Consider the following 19,850-nt stretch of genomic DNA (forward strand, 5'->3'; position numbering starts at 1 on the left):
GGGGTAACAGGGGAAAGGGAGGGGACCGAGGGTAACAAGGGAAATGGGGGGGGGTGGGGGGGTGGGTGGGTGTTGTGTGTGGGGTGGAAAGGGAGGGGACCGAGGGTAACAAGGGAAATGGGGTGGGGGGGGGGGGGGGGGGGTGGGTGTTGTGTGTGGGGGGGGAGTGGGGGTGGGTGGGTGTGGGGGGAATAGCAATTTGCACAATTTACCCATGAGGTTGTCTCTTGTAACAATATACTACTATCACATTAAGGTAAAATTGTTGAAAAAAAATTATAACAATTGCTAATAATTATACTCCTAATTATTTACTAAATATTACACACATGTATATATCTAGCTATATATATACATATATATATTTATATTTAAATATTTCACTTTCCGGTTCGGTTAATTTACGGTTTAATAATGAAAACCGTAGACCGATCCGTATCTCATGGTTTTCTAGTTTTTGAATCCGTGTCCGAACCATTAATTCATGGATCCAATCCAAAAGTCACGGTCCGGGGATCGGTTTCGCGGTTCACCGGATTTTTTGGACAGCCCTACTCAGACGACTCAAATTGCATCTCAGCAAAATGGTCGAGATGTGTTCGATCGAGATGCAATTTGAGTCATCCATTGCCGAATATGAACGGTCCAGATGGGCCCAACATGCATGTTATTGCCTTAGCAAGCACCCCAAAAAAGATAGTTTAAGAAAAAAATATATCAATATGAATTTTTTGGGTTCCGTGCATTCAACAAATATTAAATCAAATTAATTTTTAGCAAAAAAATCAAACATTGTATCCGTTCAACGCTAGTGACAAAGAATATAGTTTAATATTTTTTCGGTCCTATGTTCGATAGATTTGGAAAATGAATTTGAAATACCACGTGACAAGACCCCTGTTAGGCATAGAATTAGGAAACACCCTCCACCCACACACACACACACACCGTTCTTCTCTCTTTCTTTCTTTATTAACTTAAAATTCTAAAAATTTAGAATTAAGGATTGAGAAGCTTTTGGCTTCAACTACATTTCTATAGTATATTGATAGATGGATAGATACACTCCCTTTTTTTGTCTTTATTTGGTATGAGTTTACTCTTTACTCTATTGCCCCTTAATATGTGAAAAAGTGAACTTGCGGAATAGTAAAAAAATAAATTCACATGAATGAAGAAAAAAAGGGATGTATGTAGTAAAAAGGGGAGTATGGAATTCAATTTCCGCAACACTATTGGCAATTCATTATTTTCTCCACCCAACACCACTTTCTTCACAATCCTGCACCAATTTCATGAAACACAATTTACTCTACATAGCTCAATAAATTTATCAAAAGTTCCCAATCTACCGTCACCCTTCAACAATACCTTGAAACTAATCATAAAAATACACTTCAACTACAAAAATTTGAAATTGTGTTCTCTCCCTCCCTCCTCTCTCTCACAATTACAAGAATTTGAAATCGGGAGGAAGGAGATGTTTTGTACTCCAATTTTCTGTGTAGGGTTGTGGGGAGAAATTTTATTTAGGGTTTTAAGTGTGGGTTTTGAGTAGTAATTTGTAAGGGCAATGAAGTCTTTTCACATTGGAATATTTTGGGTCTTAGGGTGAGAAATTTTTAATGGGTTTGTATGGAAAAAAATACTGGGTTGCAAATAGCGGCCGTCTTGTTTATTATTTAGCTTATTTACTTTTTAAAAATTAATGAAAGGGTGTTTGTTACCAATTATGAATACTCACTTATTTGGTTTTTTTGACTTATTTGACCCCCAAAAAAATTAAATTATTCTAAGCTCCAATTTGAGGCGTTTTTGCTTATTTTAATTTTATTAGTTTTTTTAAGTTGTTAGAACATGAATGGACAAAAAAACCTTAAAATGAATAAATTACTTTTACATAAATTTTAAGGACAATCTAGACATTTTACTTAAATTTTAAGGACAATCTAGACAAACAGGTTCAACTTTTGTTACAACTTATTAAAAGTTATAACAAACATTTTTATAACTTATTTTAATTTGTTTAAGTGAATAATCTAAAAAGCTATAATCTAGAAAACTAACTTAGAAGTGCTAGCAAACAGAGCTATAGGGAAGTGATTTTCACATTCTTTTTTCACATCCTTTTTTTATCTACTTTTTTTGTTTTAATCTATATGAATTTACTATGTTGCCCATTTTTCAATACATTTTCACACAATCAAAGGTACGACATAAAGTATATGAAATGAACGATCTCAATTATTGTTTTGGGCCAAAGGACTTGTAGACCAATGGTATTTCTTGTTCCTTCCCTTGTGGGAGTTCAGGGTTCGAGCCCTGTCGTAGACGTTTGTGGTTTAGGGTTATAGATAACCTTTGAATCTTCAGGAAATTTCAAGCCAGTCCCATTTGTTTGAGAAGCTTCCATGCTAACCCTCTTTTGTCACACTATCCTGTCTAGACCCTTTTTAAAGATATTTTTACTATTTTGCCCCTTGGGGGTATGAATTATTTGGGGTGTGCAGGCCCGGTCCTGAGTTTTCCGGAGCCCTGGCGACCAATCAATTTGAGGCCCTTCACATCTACAAATGAAATATTTTCGAAAGATACAAATTGTCCCAAATATAAGACTTGCAAATACTTATATGTCCAAGTCACAAAAATTACAGTACAATAACTAATAAGTATCACTTGAACATTACTCTTCTTGCATTTTTAGAGGAAAATAAATCAATTAAGCTTCCATAGTCTAGTTTTGCTGTGAAATCATTTTCAATGGATAGCATGGCTAACCCATTCAACCTTTCTTGTGACATGGTTGATCGAAGATAATTCTTGACCAGTTTCAACTTTGAAAAGCTTCTTTCCCCTGATGTAACTGTAACCGAAATAGTTAAAAGTATTCTATAAGCAATTCATGAATTTGGAAAACAATTGTCCATAGTCTTCAAATGATTGAGCACTTCAATTAGTTTGTTGACTTCCTTTGGCAATCCATCTTTCAAGTCTTTCAGCTCCAAAGATAACTCTCTTCCGTTAATATTTGAAACCCTATCATGTTTTAAAAATCTTTCAAGGTTCTCACAGCAAGACTTCAAAGATTCATCGTTAGTCTTTTTCAAGTTAAACAAAAAGCCAAAGTTTGCCTCATATACTCTGAATTGCTCAAACCTATTCTTGAGTGACAAAAGACCTTTGTCAACTATATACAATAAGTAATTAACTCTGAAGGATTCTTCAACTGATTGGGTCACTTCTTTACTAACATCCTCGTCAAATTGTTTCATTCTGCAAATAATGCGCTCTTCAACAAATAAAGGTTCAACTCTCATTTCACTTGCCATTTCTTTAGCTTCAACCATTGCCTCCTTGAAATCAATTTCTTTGTACCTTTCAAAATAGGTACTAAGTCCTTTTAATTGCTTTACAGCAACATCTATATCCATATCTTCACTTTGAAGGAGCTTGCTAACGGAGTTAGCAGCAAACAACAAATTATACCAAATAGTAATGCAAAACAAGTACTCAAAATTCTTAAGTTCATGAGTAACTAGGGACTTAGCTTCACTCTTTGCCATCGCCTCTGTGGTAGTATTTGCCAAGATAACTAAAGCATCTCTTATTGGTGGAGCATGGTGCCTTAGTGATTTAACACTTTCAATGCGACTTTCCCAACACGTTTGTGACAATTGCTTAACCGTGAAACCTTCCACATTATCTTTCAAAACAACCCATCGTTGAATGGAAGATGCAAACAAAACATATATCCGTTGTACCACACCAAAGAAAGTTTTTGCTTTAGAGGAAGAGTTGGCCATATCACAAAGCACAATATTGAGATTATGACAACCACATGGCGTGTAGAATGCTCTAGGATTAAGTGCAAGTACTCTTGTTTGCATGCCTTTGTTTTTTCCTTTCATGTTAGAACCATTGTCATATCCTTGTTCTCTTAAGTTACCAACATCAAATTCAAGGCTAACTAATGCTTCTTGAAGTTCACCAAAAAGTCTCATTCCTGTTGTATCATCCACCTTCAAGAATTTCAAAAAAAACTCTTTCACCATAATTGGACTCGTTGAAACATGCACACATCGCAAAACAAGAGACATTTGTTCTTGATAGCTTATATCCGGAGTACAATCAATATGACTGAAAAATATTTTCGCTTGTTTGATTCTTGACACAATTGCAGTTTTGACTTCTCCGGCCAACAATTGTATTCATTCATTTTGAATTTTGTGACTCAAACAATGATAATGAATCTCACCCTTTTCTATCCGCCGCAAGTACTCTTGCATTGTCGGTTCAAACTCGGTAATCATTTCAACTGTGCTTAAAAAAAACTCTATTGCTCTCTTCATAAATCGTCTCATGGCTTCCATGAAAAGGCAAATTATTTTTCGCATGGAATTTCACAACAACAATTATCATCAATAATACACATCTCCAATGTTCTCTTTCTTTGCTAACTTGGTCTTGTGCACTCTTATCTATTGTTTGATTCTTCCCCAATCTTTTCTCTAGCTCAATCCATTTGCTCATGCAGGTAATATGCTTATTACTACTTTCATGGCCTTTAAGTCTCTCTCACCAATATTTTTCCAATCTTTAAATCCTTCAGTAGCCAATTGAGTCTTATTTCCTTTTTGCTTAAACAACTTACAACAAAAGCAAAAAACTCTATCCAAAACCTCTGAGTTTACTAGCCATTTCCTATCAAGTTTTTCTCCATTTGCTAAATGCCTAATGTAATGAATGGAGGAGAAATATGTCACGCCCCGCCCCGCAAACAGCACCCAAAGTGGGCTCGAGTCAACACGACCACGTGGCATTCCACACAGAAGACCAAACCACACCGCACAACCAATCAGAATAAACACCCAGTGGAAGACTTATCACCTTAACATAAAAATGAGTTAAATTTTTGACCAACCAACCATGACATCGCACAACCAATAAATAACATCTGCATTATTGCACTTTAAAAATTTTATACTTCAACACATTCACCGACGACTTACTTACAACTTGAATAAACCAATACAATTTAAAAAATTTAACTACCCTTAGCTACAACTCCTTACAATTAAGTTATGTACCAGCTAAAGCACTCCAAAACAACATAACCAAAACCCCACCTGACGCTAGCAAAACACCTCAACACGACGATCAGTAGTGGACTCATTCTAAGCAACCTGCTACCTGGCAGACCAAAAAGGAAAGTCAGAGTGTGTGAGATATAGAAATGCTCAGCATAATACCACAATACCCGAAGGAATATCAACATGAATACACATCACCAATGTAACTGAAATACTAGAATGTATACAACAGTTATAACCAATATATCCACCCAACTGAGCAATAATAATCATTGCACAACAATATGAATGTAATCACATCACATGCAGTGGCACGTCTGCCATATCCCATGAACCCAAGATAAGGTGTCCCACATACCATGCTCCCATCCACCGACAATTATCCGGCATGACATACGACATGGTATGCCTCACATGTTAACTTTCGATGGTTCAATCAACACACATCAACATGTATTTTCATCAAATACGCATATCACAACCAAATCTCGTGTCCCACACACCATGCTCCCAACCATCGTCCATTGAACGATATGGCTTATGACATGGCGTGCCTCACACGCAATCATTCACAAAATATCAAAAGCTAAATAACAATAGCATGATATACACCCCTCACTACAACATTTCATTAAAAATAATCATATCGAAAGCTAATCACAAATAGCAAGATATACACTTACCACCACAGCAATATTATATGGAGAAGAACCATATCAAACACATCCACCTTTGTATCGACCGAGGTACGCCAAACTTATGGTTTCGGCCCCTCCCAATTGACTAGCTTGACACCTAACCATAAGTTAACTATGTCAGTTTATTGAACGTTTAAACGTCAAAATTAACTCTTAACAACAATCTATAACACCAACAATAGATTAAAGATGTTTAACGCATACTAGAATGTCCATCTCAAAGGTTTAGAAGTGTCCCTAAACAAGCGTAACACTCAAACACCACATAACCCTTATATTTGGTTTGAAATCTACGATTAGCCTGTCGTATTCTGCCTATAACTTCTTATAGGGTTAAAACCAGATCATGAAACCACCACCATTAGAAAATACACCTTTGGTACATGAATTTTGATATAAAATTTGTTAAAAACGGAGTTCGGACGACAAAGTTATGTTCGTCCAAAGTTGCCCAAAAATCTGTCCAAAATCACAGATTCTACACGTCTATCAACTTCAAATTAAAAACTGATTTAACCTGGTACAAACTAAGCCACAACCTTCACATATTTTGAAAGACATACGAGTCTAGTTTTAGAATCAACAACCCGTGCGCTAACCCGATACTCGAACTAAAAGATATGACCATTTTCTCAAAATGTGTCAGTACAAAAAATACAAAACTCAGCAGGGACACACTAACTTGTAAAATCCACCCAACTTAGAATATGCAACTAATAAACCCCAAATTTGGTATACACTATTATCACCCATCAAAGTTCATTCCTGATTTTTTCAAGATTTTTTACAATAAGGAAACCTAGTCAAAATTACTCCGAAACTCAGAAATTCTGTGCAGCAAAGCACAATATCCAGCAGAATAGTCTGTGTTCGAAAATTCATTAAAAATTGAATACTTAATACTTTTTGAAAATTCCAATGCCAAAACATCACTAACTTATCAATCTTTCAGACTCATAAGGATCCATAATCAGAAAAATTGCTTAACTATAAAAAAATTGATAAAAAAAGGTAGTTCTGTAAGCTGTCTGCTAAAAAATTGGATCCTGACCACAGTTAGATTTATGATTTTTATCTTTTTCTACACCTCTTGAAAAATTATGAAAATTTAACATAATACAGTAGACATACTATATAATGAACCCTTAGTAAAAATACCAGAAATTAACAAGTTTTCTAAATACCTTGAATAATTTCGTGAAGAACAGACCCTCCTCCTCTTTCTCTTCTCCTCTTCTCAACCGTCTCTCTCTCTCTCTTTCTCTCTCTCTCTCTCTCTCTCTATGTAGAAACAAGATACGTATCGAGAAAGATAAATATCCCCAGGATATTTTGCTATATAAGGGCACATGAGAATTTATCATATGCAAGCGGAACCACGTCCTAACTTATACTCCAATCATAAATCACACACACAACCCTCGCAAGTTCTATTGTTTACGATTTAAACCCCTAAAACACATAGTTCAATTAAAAGTAATTGAAATACTGAAATATCCGGGGCGGGTATTACAAAATGCCTAGCATTAGCGTCCTTAGAGAAGTTGACGTCGCAATCTCTTCTCACAAGACCTCTTTCTACTAATAAATCTCGTAAATTCTTATCAATATTTTTCCAATTACTCAGATCATCAATATTCAAAGGTTCACATTCAACATTCATCTCCTCATCTTGATTGGCTTCTCCACACCCTAAATTCTCATTTCTTTCTTCATTTACCAAGTTTTCATTATTCACCAAATTTTCAACTTCTTCATTCACCAAATTTTCATTTTCATTATTCACCAAACCTTCATCTTCTTTATTTTTCAAGTCTTCAACTGAATGTTCTATCGGTTTACCGGTCGTAATGAATTTATCAATAGCCCTTGTTTGAGATTTGAGTAATTTTTCGACTCTTTGATTCTTTTTTCTCTTTCATATCCAGACGGGTAACATCTTTTAAGCTTCATAATAAGCTGGGGTAAAATTGAAAAAAGAGAGAGGTATTAATCATGTAACATACTTTCTCTAGTTCTGCAGATTAAAGCAAATTTTATTAGACTAAGATATATACAATGTTAGGTTATCAATGAACTCTCCTATATGCCTATGTTATTCTATATGCACCACCACATTCCAACATATTTTATTCCGAGAGAATAAATAACAAGAGCACAACTCCATAAAATCACAAATCACACGGCTGAATCAACTAATGGCTTTAACCCTATTTTCGAGCAATTAAACAAATAGTTCTCAACTTTCTAAATGCATAAACAAATAATACTTGCAAAAGACAAAAGCATAGACAAATGTCCAAAGCCCATACCTGGTACTCTGGTCGATTGATTTCTTGCTGAGTTGCCTCGAAAACCGATTCTTGTATTCACGTTTTTACCTCTTCTAGGACAAGGGCTAAAGTATTTTGGGGCTTTGTTGGGTTAGGCTACAAGTAGGACTGTAGGAGATGAAATTTCGGGATGAGAGACAAAGAGAGACTAGAGAAGGTGAGAGGAGAAGCCGACGTTAGGTAACTTGGGGTTTTTAAATTTCAGTTATGTGCTGTGAGACCATAGGCAAAGAAAGCCAACTTGGCTTTTCCATTTTTATGGTTCTATTATGTGTGTGTGTGTTTTTTTTTTCCTTTTAAAAGTTGTCACAGGAATTTCCAAATTGGGCTGAAAAAATCTTTTGGGCCTTGTTTTAAAATGAGGCCTCACTCAATTAACTTTGGGTACAAATTTTGGGCCTAAGGACTCCTAGTGTAGTATACTAACTTATAATGGTGGGGGTCCTAATTTTGGGCCTTTTGGGTGGGGGCGCTAGGTCACCGCCTGGTGGGCCTAGGCCCAAGGCTGGTCCTCAGGGTGTGAATTCTTAGGGGTATGAATTCTTTGGAGGTGTGAATTTTCGGAGGGTGTGAATTATTCAAAAGAGATGTGAATTGTTTGATTTTAGAGGATGTGAATTTTGCATTTGAGGAATATGAATTCTTTCATTGGGGTGTGAATTGTGTTTTCGGAGAGTGAGTTATGATGTGTAAATTCTGAATTTTGAGGGATGTAAATTCTGCATTTGATGGGTGTGAATTCTTTTATTTTGCAAAATTCACACCCTATCTGCACTATTCACACCTCTAAATCCAGAATTCACACCTCTACACAAATTCACAATCCCAAATTATACAATTCACACCGCATATGCACAATGCACACCCCTAAATCCAGAATTCATACCTCATTTGCACAATTTACACCGCCAAATACACAATTCACCCTTTTTTTTTACTTGCTAGGGCCTAGGAGTTTATGGTTTGAGAGTGCACAATTCATGTGCGACCCTTTCAACCCAACCCTCGTGTGCACGTGCTCTCCAAAAAAAACAAGGGGAACTTAAATAGGAGTCCTGTCACACATGAATACTTAAGTCCTCATCCTATTGGGTTTGAATACTTATCTTGTCATCCTCAAATTTAAATAATACCCATTCCATCATTTATTATTGTTTTACCACATTTTTTATTATAATAGAATGGAAGGGATTGTCCCTTTATTACCAAACCATTATATTTGGTGCAGGACCCAATTTTAAGAAAATTGTTTGTACCATCCCTTATTTGTCGCACCATTTTCTTTGGTGCAAGACCCTTCGCTTCGATCCTTATCTCGCCCCAACTTCCCATTCGTCGATCAAAACAAGGGAAAAGAAAGGAAAAGGGAAACCGAAACAGCAAGTCCCGTCCTTCGATCATCTGCTTACAATTCCAGCAAACGAAAACCAAAGAAGCAAGCCCCCATTTCGATTTCGAGTCCTCTCTCTCCTACAAAGCTACATTAAACCAAAATTATGACAACATTTTGAGAAATCAAAACACATTGAAATTATGACAAAATTTGTGAAATCACTATAAAATAGAAAACATCATAAATACGCATCATAAAATTGTACCGACGAAAGTACACTAAACTGAAATAATGACAAAATTCGGAGAAACCGAAACACATACCAAAATCATGACAAAATTTGTGAAATCACCATAAAACATAAAATATTATGAACATGTATCGTAAAATTGTGCCGACAAATTGAAACTACATTAAACCGAAATAATGACAAAATTTGGAGAAATTGAAACACACACATTGAAATCATGACAAAAAGTAATCGAGCTTAATTCATGTCAATTAGGAAACATAGATCACATCAGGCGCTTATTAGAACAAACCCCCACAGACGAGTGTGGCGAGTTATGCAACTAATTCAAAAACCCAAGAAATAAAGATTTATGGTAGGCTGCGGGCAACGGCGGCAAGGTGTGGGCGGTGTGGGAGCACGACCACTGCCAGAGGCCGGAGCTCCATGCATGTCTTTAAAATGATTCTGCCGATGGAGAGACATGTGGAAGTAGCACTGGATTGCTCTAACAACGTGGGCCATCCACGACCCGTAGAAAATCAGGAGTGGAGGCAGCAAACTATAACGGCGTAGTAGAGGTTGGCAGCGGCAGCGGGGGTGGGATCGATGATATCCTCGCCGATAGCGCCGCCGGGGTGGGCGTTGCTGCTTATTGGCTGCCTTCTTGGTCTCGCTATTGGTCTCTGTGTTGCCGTCTTCAACTGTGGAGTGAGTCATTGGTTATTGTCGTTCGTTCGATTTTAGTGAATTTTGAGTTTGAATTGCCTGAAATTGGAGAAGAGAGAGAGTGTGGGCATATGAGTTTTTTATTTAGGAGAAGATAGAGAGGAGAGAAAGTGGGCACATGCAGCGGCAATTTAGAGATATTTACTTACTCCTACAATAAACAATATCTATATTAATATATATAACTAGGGGTATAATTGGGCAAGAATGCATTTTGAGGATGGAGGCTTAAGTGTTCAAACTCACATGGATCAACACCTAAATAAGTCTCTCGTACAAGATGCCTATTTAATTTCTTCAAAAAACAAAAGGCCGGAGAAATTCCACACTCAAGCCCCAGAGCGTCAATGGCGATTCCGAAAAAATCTTTCACTGCTTGTGGGTTCTCCATGAACTAAAGCTCCTGCTTATCGCAAACCTCCATCGAAAAATCCCTAAGCATCTAGGTCTTACTCTTACCGGCGCGACCGCTCGAACTGCTCGGCCCGGTGGTGGAAACTGATTTATGTACCTTCGCTCCAACTGTGGAGCTCATGGCTATTGGAGAAGACAAGGCTTGGACCTCAAACAGCGCCATCATTTCGGTAATGTTGATGGCCGTGACCGAGCAGGTTGGTGGCTAACATGCTGTACCCCCACCTGGTGTAGGTGATGCAGATCTGAGGAGGTCGTCGTCGGAGTTGTCGGAGGCCCAGGCAATGAGGAGGCGGCGGCCCAGAGCCGCCGTGGACGAGGGGAAGCACTCACTGAAGGCGGAGGAGGAATCGTCGTTGACAAAAGAGGACACTTCCATCGCCCCCTTCCTCTTCGACGAGCAGTAAATGTGCACACGAGCGAGTTCTCTTTGAGGGCCTTGATGACGAGGGCGGTGGCTCTGCCTTTGAGCGGGTGAAGATGAGAGACGATGTGAGCGGGTATTTTGGGTACATTAGTTGAAACAGGGGTTGGGCGGGAAGGCTGTGATGTGCGCGGGGCTGGACGGGGTATACGAAGATAAAAGCAAGTTTATCGGTTATTAGCAAAAAAAAACTCATGAATAATGTACATTTTTTATTTTATTTATTCATATTTTTTTTAACACTATACCAACACTATCTATTTAATTTATTCTCTATTAAAATATACAATCTTTTCCTTTATTCTATTATTATAATATGAGAGAGAGAGAGAGGGGGAGAGAGAGAGAGAGTTAAATAATCCAAAAATAGGATTCCAAGTGAACAGTGGTTAGATATTAATATCGAGCCAGTTCTTAAAATCTATTTTACCTCCCATGTTTTCTTCTTCTGCTGTATCCTTTTTTTTTTCTGTTCTTCTTCGGTATAATAGCTAAAATTATCATTTTAATTCCTCCGGTAAACTTGCTCTAAAACGGAGCTGGCTTGGAAGAAGCCCATGAATCTTTTGCAGGTTAACTTATTTTCTCCCAACTCCAGATGATGTATACCTATTGAATTTTTTTTATTGTTTTGGGCCTAAAAGAGCTCACAATGACCCAAAATTGGACAAAAGCTTCGGCCTTTGGGGTTGCTCCTTCACCTGTTGTCAATGCCCGTTTTGGAAAGTTGGAGTTGGGCACAATGGATTGGTTACGAACAAAACCCATTTTCTCACCCTTTGTTTGAAAGTTAGATCTTATTTTTAGAGTAACGACTTTCATACTCTTTTTTTTTTTTTTTTAATGCGCTGTATTTTTTCCTTTTAAGTGAAAAAATCTCAATTAAATTTTTTATTAAAGACATGAAATGGAGTGAATTGATTAAAAATGGGAGTGTAAAAATCATTTATTTTTTTTATGGCAAAAAAAATTCATTATCATAAAGATAAAAAACAAAATTAGTGCAATAGGCAAAGAACCGGGTCTCACATATAATGCCTCTGTTTTAGTACAGTACTTTTTTAGAATCTAAGTTGGGAGACAACCATTAAATACTTATGGATTAGACTTAAAAGGCTTTTATAGAAAAATATAGCTAATAGATAGATAGAATTATAGAGAAAATTAAATAGGCATCCTATTCACTAGACTTATTTAGGTGTCTATCCTAGAGGTTTCAAATACTTATGTTCTCATCCTGAAAATGCATTATTTCCCATTACACCCTTAGTTATATATTAATATAGATATAGATATTATATATTGATTTTTTATTTTCCCATATTTTTAGGGATGCTTTCAGTACTCCACAAAATAGGGGATTTTGGATTTCCATCCTCCCCAAAATTAGGGATTCCATGCCCAACTTAAATACCACAGCCATGTATTTAACGCACAAATCTAACCCCCAAATCAACACCCCATTCTCCGGTTCTAAAAAACCCTCCGCCCAAAATTGTTCAATTCGTTATCTGGGTCAATCCCAATTAGTCTCACTCAATCACCTTCTCTGACGTTCACAACAACCTCTCTGGCTCAGTACCAGACACTTGGGGTGGAAATGGAACAAACAAGAATGGTGTTTCTCCACTTTGAGTCTCTGACACTTGATCGTAACTTCTTCTCCGGAGGAATTCCTCCTTCTTTCTAGAGATCAGTACGGCTTTTTAGGTATTATATTTTTCAAATTTTGTCATGTTTGTGAATTGATGATTTTATTTGATATTTAAAAACGAGAGTGGATGACATCAAAACGGTCATGAATGGTTGAGATTTTAAAGTTGAGTCACATTGCTTCCGTCCTCTTAATCTCCGCTGTTATCGGATTTCGTTGCCGAAATATCAGTTTTAGGTATTATATTTTTCGATTTTTGTCATGTTTATAAATTGATGATATTTTGTTGTCTACCTCGATTGAAACCTACGCTTCTTAAAACTTTTCATGTTTTCTAATTTTTGTCATGTTTTTTATTTGATCATGTTTTGTTCATTTACCTCGATCGAAACCTACACTTCTCGAAACTTACTCTGTTTTCCGATTTTGTCATGTATTTTAATTAATCTTCTTTTGTTCATCTACCTCGAATTCGATCAGGTTTTGCCATATTTTGTGATTTGATCATGTTTAGCCATATTTTTCGGCTTACACATTCGTTTTTGTAAAAGTTATGTTTTCTTTTTAGATTTTAAGGGAATGAAAAATGAGAGAATATTAGGAGAGAGAGAAAATTCAAAAGATTAGGTGAGAGAAATGTTTGAAAGATGAGAGAGAATTGAGATAATTAGAAAAGATAAAAAAGAAAAAGATAAAAAATTGAAAAATTAGGAGAAAGAAAGGGTAGTTTAGGATTTAATTAAATTTGAGGATGGAAAGATAAGTATTTAAACACATTAGGATGAACATCTAAATAAGTAGGATAAAAAGGATGGCTAATTAAGTTCCCCAGAATTATAAGCTGTTCCAGTTTTTAAAAAAAGTAACTTTTTGAAAAAGAAGGCAATTTCAAACTCAAATATAACGAAAATGAAAAATGATTTTTCAATTTTTTTGCACCGTTTAAAAGATCTCAATGAGATCTATCAAACAAGATCCATATTGGTAGAAAAATTATTTATGTAAACACATAATTTTTGAGCTTGAAATTGCCTTCTTTTTCAAAAAGTTACTTTTTTGAAAAACTGGAACAGCCCCTATTCTTTTGGAAGTGATCTATCCAATCTACCCAAGGTTGAGGGTTTGAACCTAAAACTCTGATACCATGTTGTAACGTTCCGATTTTTTAGAACATTAATTTAAATACAGTACGTAAAACCAAGTCTAGTATTTATTTAAATAAAATCATAATTTAGTCTTACAAACAAATAAACCTTGAATTGAATTACATTTATTCTAATAAAAAAGGGAGGGGTACTATGGTAAATCCTACTCGTCAGGGCGTCCGTCTTCCTCTGCAACAAGCTGCTCCGCATAAAATTATCCCTCTTCGTCACCTAGGTCTGACATAATATGTCAAGGTCACAAAAGTAACACCGTTAGTTTTTAAACTCAATAGCTAACTTCTACCCATATGTCCCTTACATTAAGAACAATATCATATAATTTTGTAAAGTAAATTGCAGAAAACAATTCATCACATAAAATCAAATCATCGAACAATGCGTCAACATGTCATCAGAGTGTCATTGTTATCACAGCGTTTTGTAATTCATGTCATCATTTTATAATTTAGTTGGCGATGCACTGGACCGCTCTTCATCTTTCAGAACCTATCGGCCACCAGGCGAATTTCAGATTTTGCCACCCAAAAATACTGATTCCGCTGTTGATCTCTTTCAGAATCTATCGGGCTCTCAGGCTTTATCATATTTAACTCACACATGACACTAGTTCTGCCGACCATTCTTTTAGATCCCAAACCGGACTCCTAGGTCACGCACGCACACCCGAGTCATGATTTTGCTGTTTATTCTTTCAAAACCTACCGGGTTCTCATGCTCACATACGCACACCAAAATCATGATTCGGCCGACCAGCTTTACTAATCCCACCAGGCTCTCATGCTCACACAATTATTAACCTTTTCATTTCCCATTTTCTCATTACTTTTCGTATTTCACTTCTCATTTTTCATGTCTCGTAAACATGCATCATTTTCGCTCGTGCACAATATTCCTTCAAAACTTGCTAAAGTCATATGATAAAATAAATTCTAATTCCATGCATTTCTATTTTCAAAACAACACTTAAAAAAATATAACACATTTTCACCAAAACACATTAATAACGGCATCCAATATTTAAATTCCAAAAGAATAATTTTAATATATGATATTTTAAAAATCCGAATTCCAACATTCAAACATATAGCACATCAACATTATACTTATGTGAGCAGATATGAGGTTTCTATCTTATTTCTAGATGGTAGGATTTGGTTCTTGCGGCGCCAGATCTGGTGGTGGGCTCCACGTCTCCTTTGATATTGAATTGATCGGAAAATCGTAACTTTTCTTTCTTACAAAAATGGAATTTTGGTATAATAGATCGGGGTGGTGTTTGGTGGTGAGGTGGCTTAAAGTTGTGGGCGAAGGTGGCACAACTTACCTGACTGCAAAACCTTATTCTGTATATGGAGTTGGTGAATTGTTTCTGGAGTCGTTCTTCTTCTTATAATATAAACCAATTCGATGAACACAAACCAATTACAGGCCGCTCACAGAGGGCTTATTAATTCCCCAGACAAGAGAGGGAAAACAAACAAAAAAAAAATATTCAAAAAACACAAGTCATAACTCATAAGACAAGCCAACCACACCAGAAAACATATCCAAATTAACCAAGCTGAATGACACAGTGAAGTTCAGGCCAGTGTGTAGCCTCCAAACACCATCTGAAGTTCGATCTGCGCTGAAAGCTGATGTTTCCATACTCCATAGCCTCACATTCATACTGATCCAATCAAAATCACACCCTGAAAACTTATTATTATTATTATTATTATTATTGTTTTTTACTCCTAACTTTATTTCAGTTTATAATATATAATGATGATCATATACTCGTCGCATTCATCAGACGGTATACCATCCGAAGGCGTTCGAGGGGAACGGGGACGGGGGTCATGGCTTTCCATCTAGGGCGGAGTTCCATCCAAATCGCGGGCATCTCCATCTTTATCTCCCTCTCCATATTCTCAAAGTATAACTTGAAGGCATAAACCAGCACGATCAGGCTGATAGGAAACGCAGTCTGCCACGGGGAGATGTTTACCATCTTGTACCCATAGCTGATGGCCAAAAACACCAGCGACAGGTGAAGGAAGGAAGTAAAAGGCTTTAAACTCAGGACCGAAATCATCACCGCGATTGAGGCCGTAAAGGATACCGTGCTTATGGAATAATAGGACAGATCGCCCACTACTTTGCCTATGCTGGCCATGTTTGAGCCGGAGGTGGATGTAGAGCTTTTAGTAGACTCGTTCTCGATCAAACTGCCCCGAGCTTCAAAGGTGGCTGTCGCGATAAGTACAGCCACAACTAGTACCATATTGCGCATGTCCAAGGACAATTCCCTTCGGCAGTAAAGAATGAATCGAAGAACTTTTTCGAAATATGGCTCTGACGATTGCAGAAAGTCATCGAGACTACGAGCATGTTTGGTGAATAATTTAGTACCCTCATGAGGAGGAGCTTTTTCACGCCCCAAAATTATGTTCCTAATTGTCCAGTCTTCGTGAGCAGCAATGTCAAGGGCTGTCATGCCTTCCGAATTCTTTTCATTTTTTATTATGGGAGCTCTTCGAACTAACAACTCCACAATCTGCACAATCAGGGGGAAAAAAAAAACCTTCAAAACTCGGCAAGATGATAAAAGTGAATTTCTATTTTCTAACATAGTGACCTTACTTAGATAGTTTTAGGATTTTATCGGCTTAATGAATTGTAATTATGATTGGTATATATGTATAAATGTATGTATATGTATATATTATGGTGTCCGAACTAATTTGCACGCACATGATATTACCTAAGACGGAACTCCACTATGACTAACACATAATGCAATGAAAACAGAATTTTCAAACATTATGATGCATGCCTTTCGTGGTCATTCCATTTTCAACTAAAGCACCATCATTAATTTTACAAATGCCATGCACATGAAAAAATTTCATCGCAGGGGCTATTTGATAAAATTTAAAACTAAAATTGAAAGTTGAAAAATTAAGTACTGAAAGTTGAATGTCGAATTTTTTAAGCTGAAAATTAAGCTATTCGGTAAACATATTAAATACTGAATTAAAAAAACGATGAATTAAGTTTCGATTCTCTTTTAATCTACTAATGGTCACAATATACTTATAGTAATGGTGGAATGACGATGATTGTGGTGGTGGTGGTTGGTTGGTGGTGATGGAGTGAGGGGGGTGGTGGTGGTGGTGGAGTGGGAGTGGCGGTTGTGGTGTAATGGTGGTGGCGGCGGTGGAGTGATGGTGGTGGTGGTGGTGGTGTAGTGATGGTGGTGGTAGTGGTGGTGGTGGTGAAGTGGTTGTGGTGGTGGATTGATGGTGAAGGTGGTGAAGTGGTAGTAGAGTAGTGGTGGTGGTGGAGTGATTGTAGGAGTGGCGGCGGGAGCAGTTGTGGTGGTGAAGTGGTGACTGAGGGCAAGTACACAAAAATTCAGTCATAATTAAATAGCTCAAAGCTATTTAATTTTAAAAAAAAATTTAGCCTATATTTTAAGTGACTTTTAATTTGTTAAACAATCTAAAATACATGTAGTTATCAAACTTACTGAATCACTTATTACTTAATTGATTCAATTTTATGTTTCATCGTTGGTGAATACTCCAATATTTTTTCCCTGTTAGCATATCATGTCATGGAAAAGCAAAAGCAAAAGCAAAGAGATGATCGACATGCCTCGTGTTGCTTGGTGGACACTGCAATATGCAACACAGTGTTGCCGTTTTCATCCTTCCATATCAGCAACTCGCCATTGTAGCTCCTCCAGATCCACTCGAATATCAATCTAAAAGCAGCTACGTTATGCTCTTTCACGGCAATGTGTAAGGCGGTCTCATCTCGAATCGTCAAGTCCTTGATCGACTCTGGACAAGCACAGAGAAACTCTGCCAAGAGATCGGTGTCACCTGCTTCAGCTACGCAGTGCAAAGGGGTTTTCCGCTCCTTTCCTTGTACCCGGATGAGCTCACGGTCATATTTGATGAGCCGTTTCGCCAATTCTCTATTACACAGAGCTGCCAGGTGCAAGGGACTTTGCCCATGCGTGTTCAACTTCCTACCAAGTGATGGCTTTAAGGTCAAGATTTCTATGGCGAAATAGGTCTGTCTGGCCTCCACGGCTTCGTGCAGAGGAGTATGGACAAGATGGATTTTATCGATTTGATTCAAAATGTCTGGGGCGCGGTCTAATGTTTCATATAAGGCACACGAATCTCCTTGTCGGGCAATACCCCGGAATGTCTCATTCCAGTCATGAGTTGTGGCTTCTTCGTCGTGTTTTGACAGATTTTTTACTTCGTCGTCGTGTTTTGTCAAAGTGTTGGGAGTGGGATCCGTCGATGCCATTCTGGAGGGTTGGCTCTAACTTTTCCAGAGGCCTGGGCCTAGACCGAAATTGGAAAATGGCGCTTTATATGAATATATTTGCGAGCAAAATATAAATTGTATAGATCACATGCATTTTTAAAAAAAGAAAATGAACCGAACATTACCAGATTTTAGAAACGTGACTTAAATATCTCCCTTCATACGGTTTTAGGCTTTTAGAAGCAAAATGGCTAATTACGGCCACAATTAATCTCATGTTTTATGGGTAAGATGGATAATCCTTACGTTCAACATTTCTTGTGACGTAGAGAGAAGGTAAGACTTAGCCACATCCCAGAATCAAAAATAGTACTTATTTTAAAAAAAAGCAATTTCAAGCTAAAAAATAATGTGATTATACAAATAATTTTTCTAGCAATATATATGGATCTTGTTTGATAAATTTCATTGAAATCTTTTAAACGGTGCAAATAAACTGCTTATTTTTTAAGAAGGTTTGTGGAACCGGGTTGATCACTTTTAACATTGAAAAACTTCTTTCTCTAAAAAATAACTGTAATGACAATATATAGTCAATTATGCATTAATTTTTTTAAGATATTACAGTGAGTATCACAATAAAAGTAGCCCTTAAAATCTGCAAATTAACTTTGGGTTGCCTAAAGCTCCGGTACATTTGGCACCTTGAGCTTTAGCTTAGGACCGGCGCTAGTGATGTTTTTGGATAGCGGAAAATACTATAATTTGAAGTGCACACGTGGCACCAATCCGTTGGGTATGATTTGACTCACAGATTGACCCTCGACAATGATTGATGAGATCACAAGAAACCCTCAACTACCAAATGCATTTACAAACAGTCAAACACCAAGCTAGCTAGTCACTAGCTTTTCTATATTTCTCAGCAATGTTTCATCTATGTACACTTTTTTATCTATCTATATCTCCGTTTAATAGAAAAAAAAACATCATTGAACTAATGCAGCTAGCAGGCAACTCAAATGAAAATTTCATCCAAGAAAATGGGGGTGCGTAATATAGTACGTAAGAGAATCATAAATTGAAAATTTATCAATGATAGAAAACCATAAGCAGAAGAAGTCGAGAAAAACAACTTACTAGAAAATCCAGGAGTCAGCAAATGCTTCCCAAGACAGTACGTAGCAAGAGCTTCGTCGCAGGTCGAGAGCGAGAGAGGGAGGAGATAGGTGTAACTGTATAAGGGTTTCCTAGCTAGCTGGCTTGCTCTTATATATATACAGATCATAGAACTTGCCCTCTCCCTCCCATTAAGAACCTCTAAAAGTGATGAGTTGGTATGCTGAAAGTTGTAACTTTAAGATTAAACAATGCTTCAGTACAAAGGAAATTATATACCCAAAACCAAAAGAGTCACGGTGTACGCGCGTAGCGAAGGAGTAAAACAGTGTGGAGACTTTTTCGCTTAAAATTCTGAGAATCTGAGGGTTACTCATAGGTTGCACATC

At 37.0% G+C, this 19,850-nt stretch overlaps 2 protein-coding genes and 1 long non-coding RNA gene across 3 annotated transcripts; all 3 read right to left on the bottom strand.

Annotated features, from left to right (window-relative positions):
• Positions 1 to 2,900: 2,900 nt before the first annotated feature.
• Positions 2,901 to 4,097, bottom strand: LOC131309562 (uncharacterized). Its single transcript, XM_058336178.1, has one exon. It carries the CDS (start codon positions 4,095 to 4,097, stop codon positions 2,901 to 2,903), a length of 1,197 nt encoding a protein of 398 aa, XP_058192161.1.
• Positions 4,098 to 5,034: 937 nt separating this feature from the next.
• Positions 5,035 to 7,018, bottom strand: LOC131311221 (uncharacterized). Its single transcript, XR_009195456.1, has 3 exons — positions 6,973 to 7,018; positions 5,821 to 5,885; positions 5,035 to 5,190 (listed from the first exon to the last, which is right to left on the bottom strand). It is a non-coding gene; the product is annotated as an uncharacterized LOC131311221 (long non-coding RNA).
• A 10,646-nt stretch (positions 7,019 to 17,664) lies between these two features.
• Positions 17,665 to 19,611, bottom strand: LOC131309563 (ankyrin repeat-containing protein BDA1-like). Its single transcript, XM_058336179.1, has 2 exons — positions 19,483 to 19,611; positions 17,665 to 18,419 (listed from the first exon to the last, which is right to left on the bottom strand). The coding sequence occupies exon 2, from the start codon at positions 18,379 to 18,381 to the stop codon at positions 17,665 to 17,667; it is 717 nt and encodes a 238-aa protein (XP_058192162.1). The 5' UTR covers positions 18,382 to 18,419; positions 19,483 to 19,611.
• Between the last annotated feature and the right edge of the window lie 239 nt (positions 19,612 to 19,850).

The sequence above is a fragment of the Rhododendron vialii genome, chromosome 12a (genome assembly GCF_030253575.1).
Source record: "Rhododendron vialii isolate Sample 1 chromosome 12a, ASM3025357v1".
Taxonomy (NCBI): domain Eukaryota; kingdom Viridiplantae; phylum Streptophyta; class Magnoliopsida; order Ericales; family Ericaceae; genus Rhododendron; species Rhododendron vialii.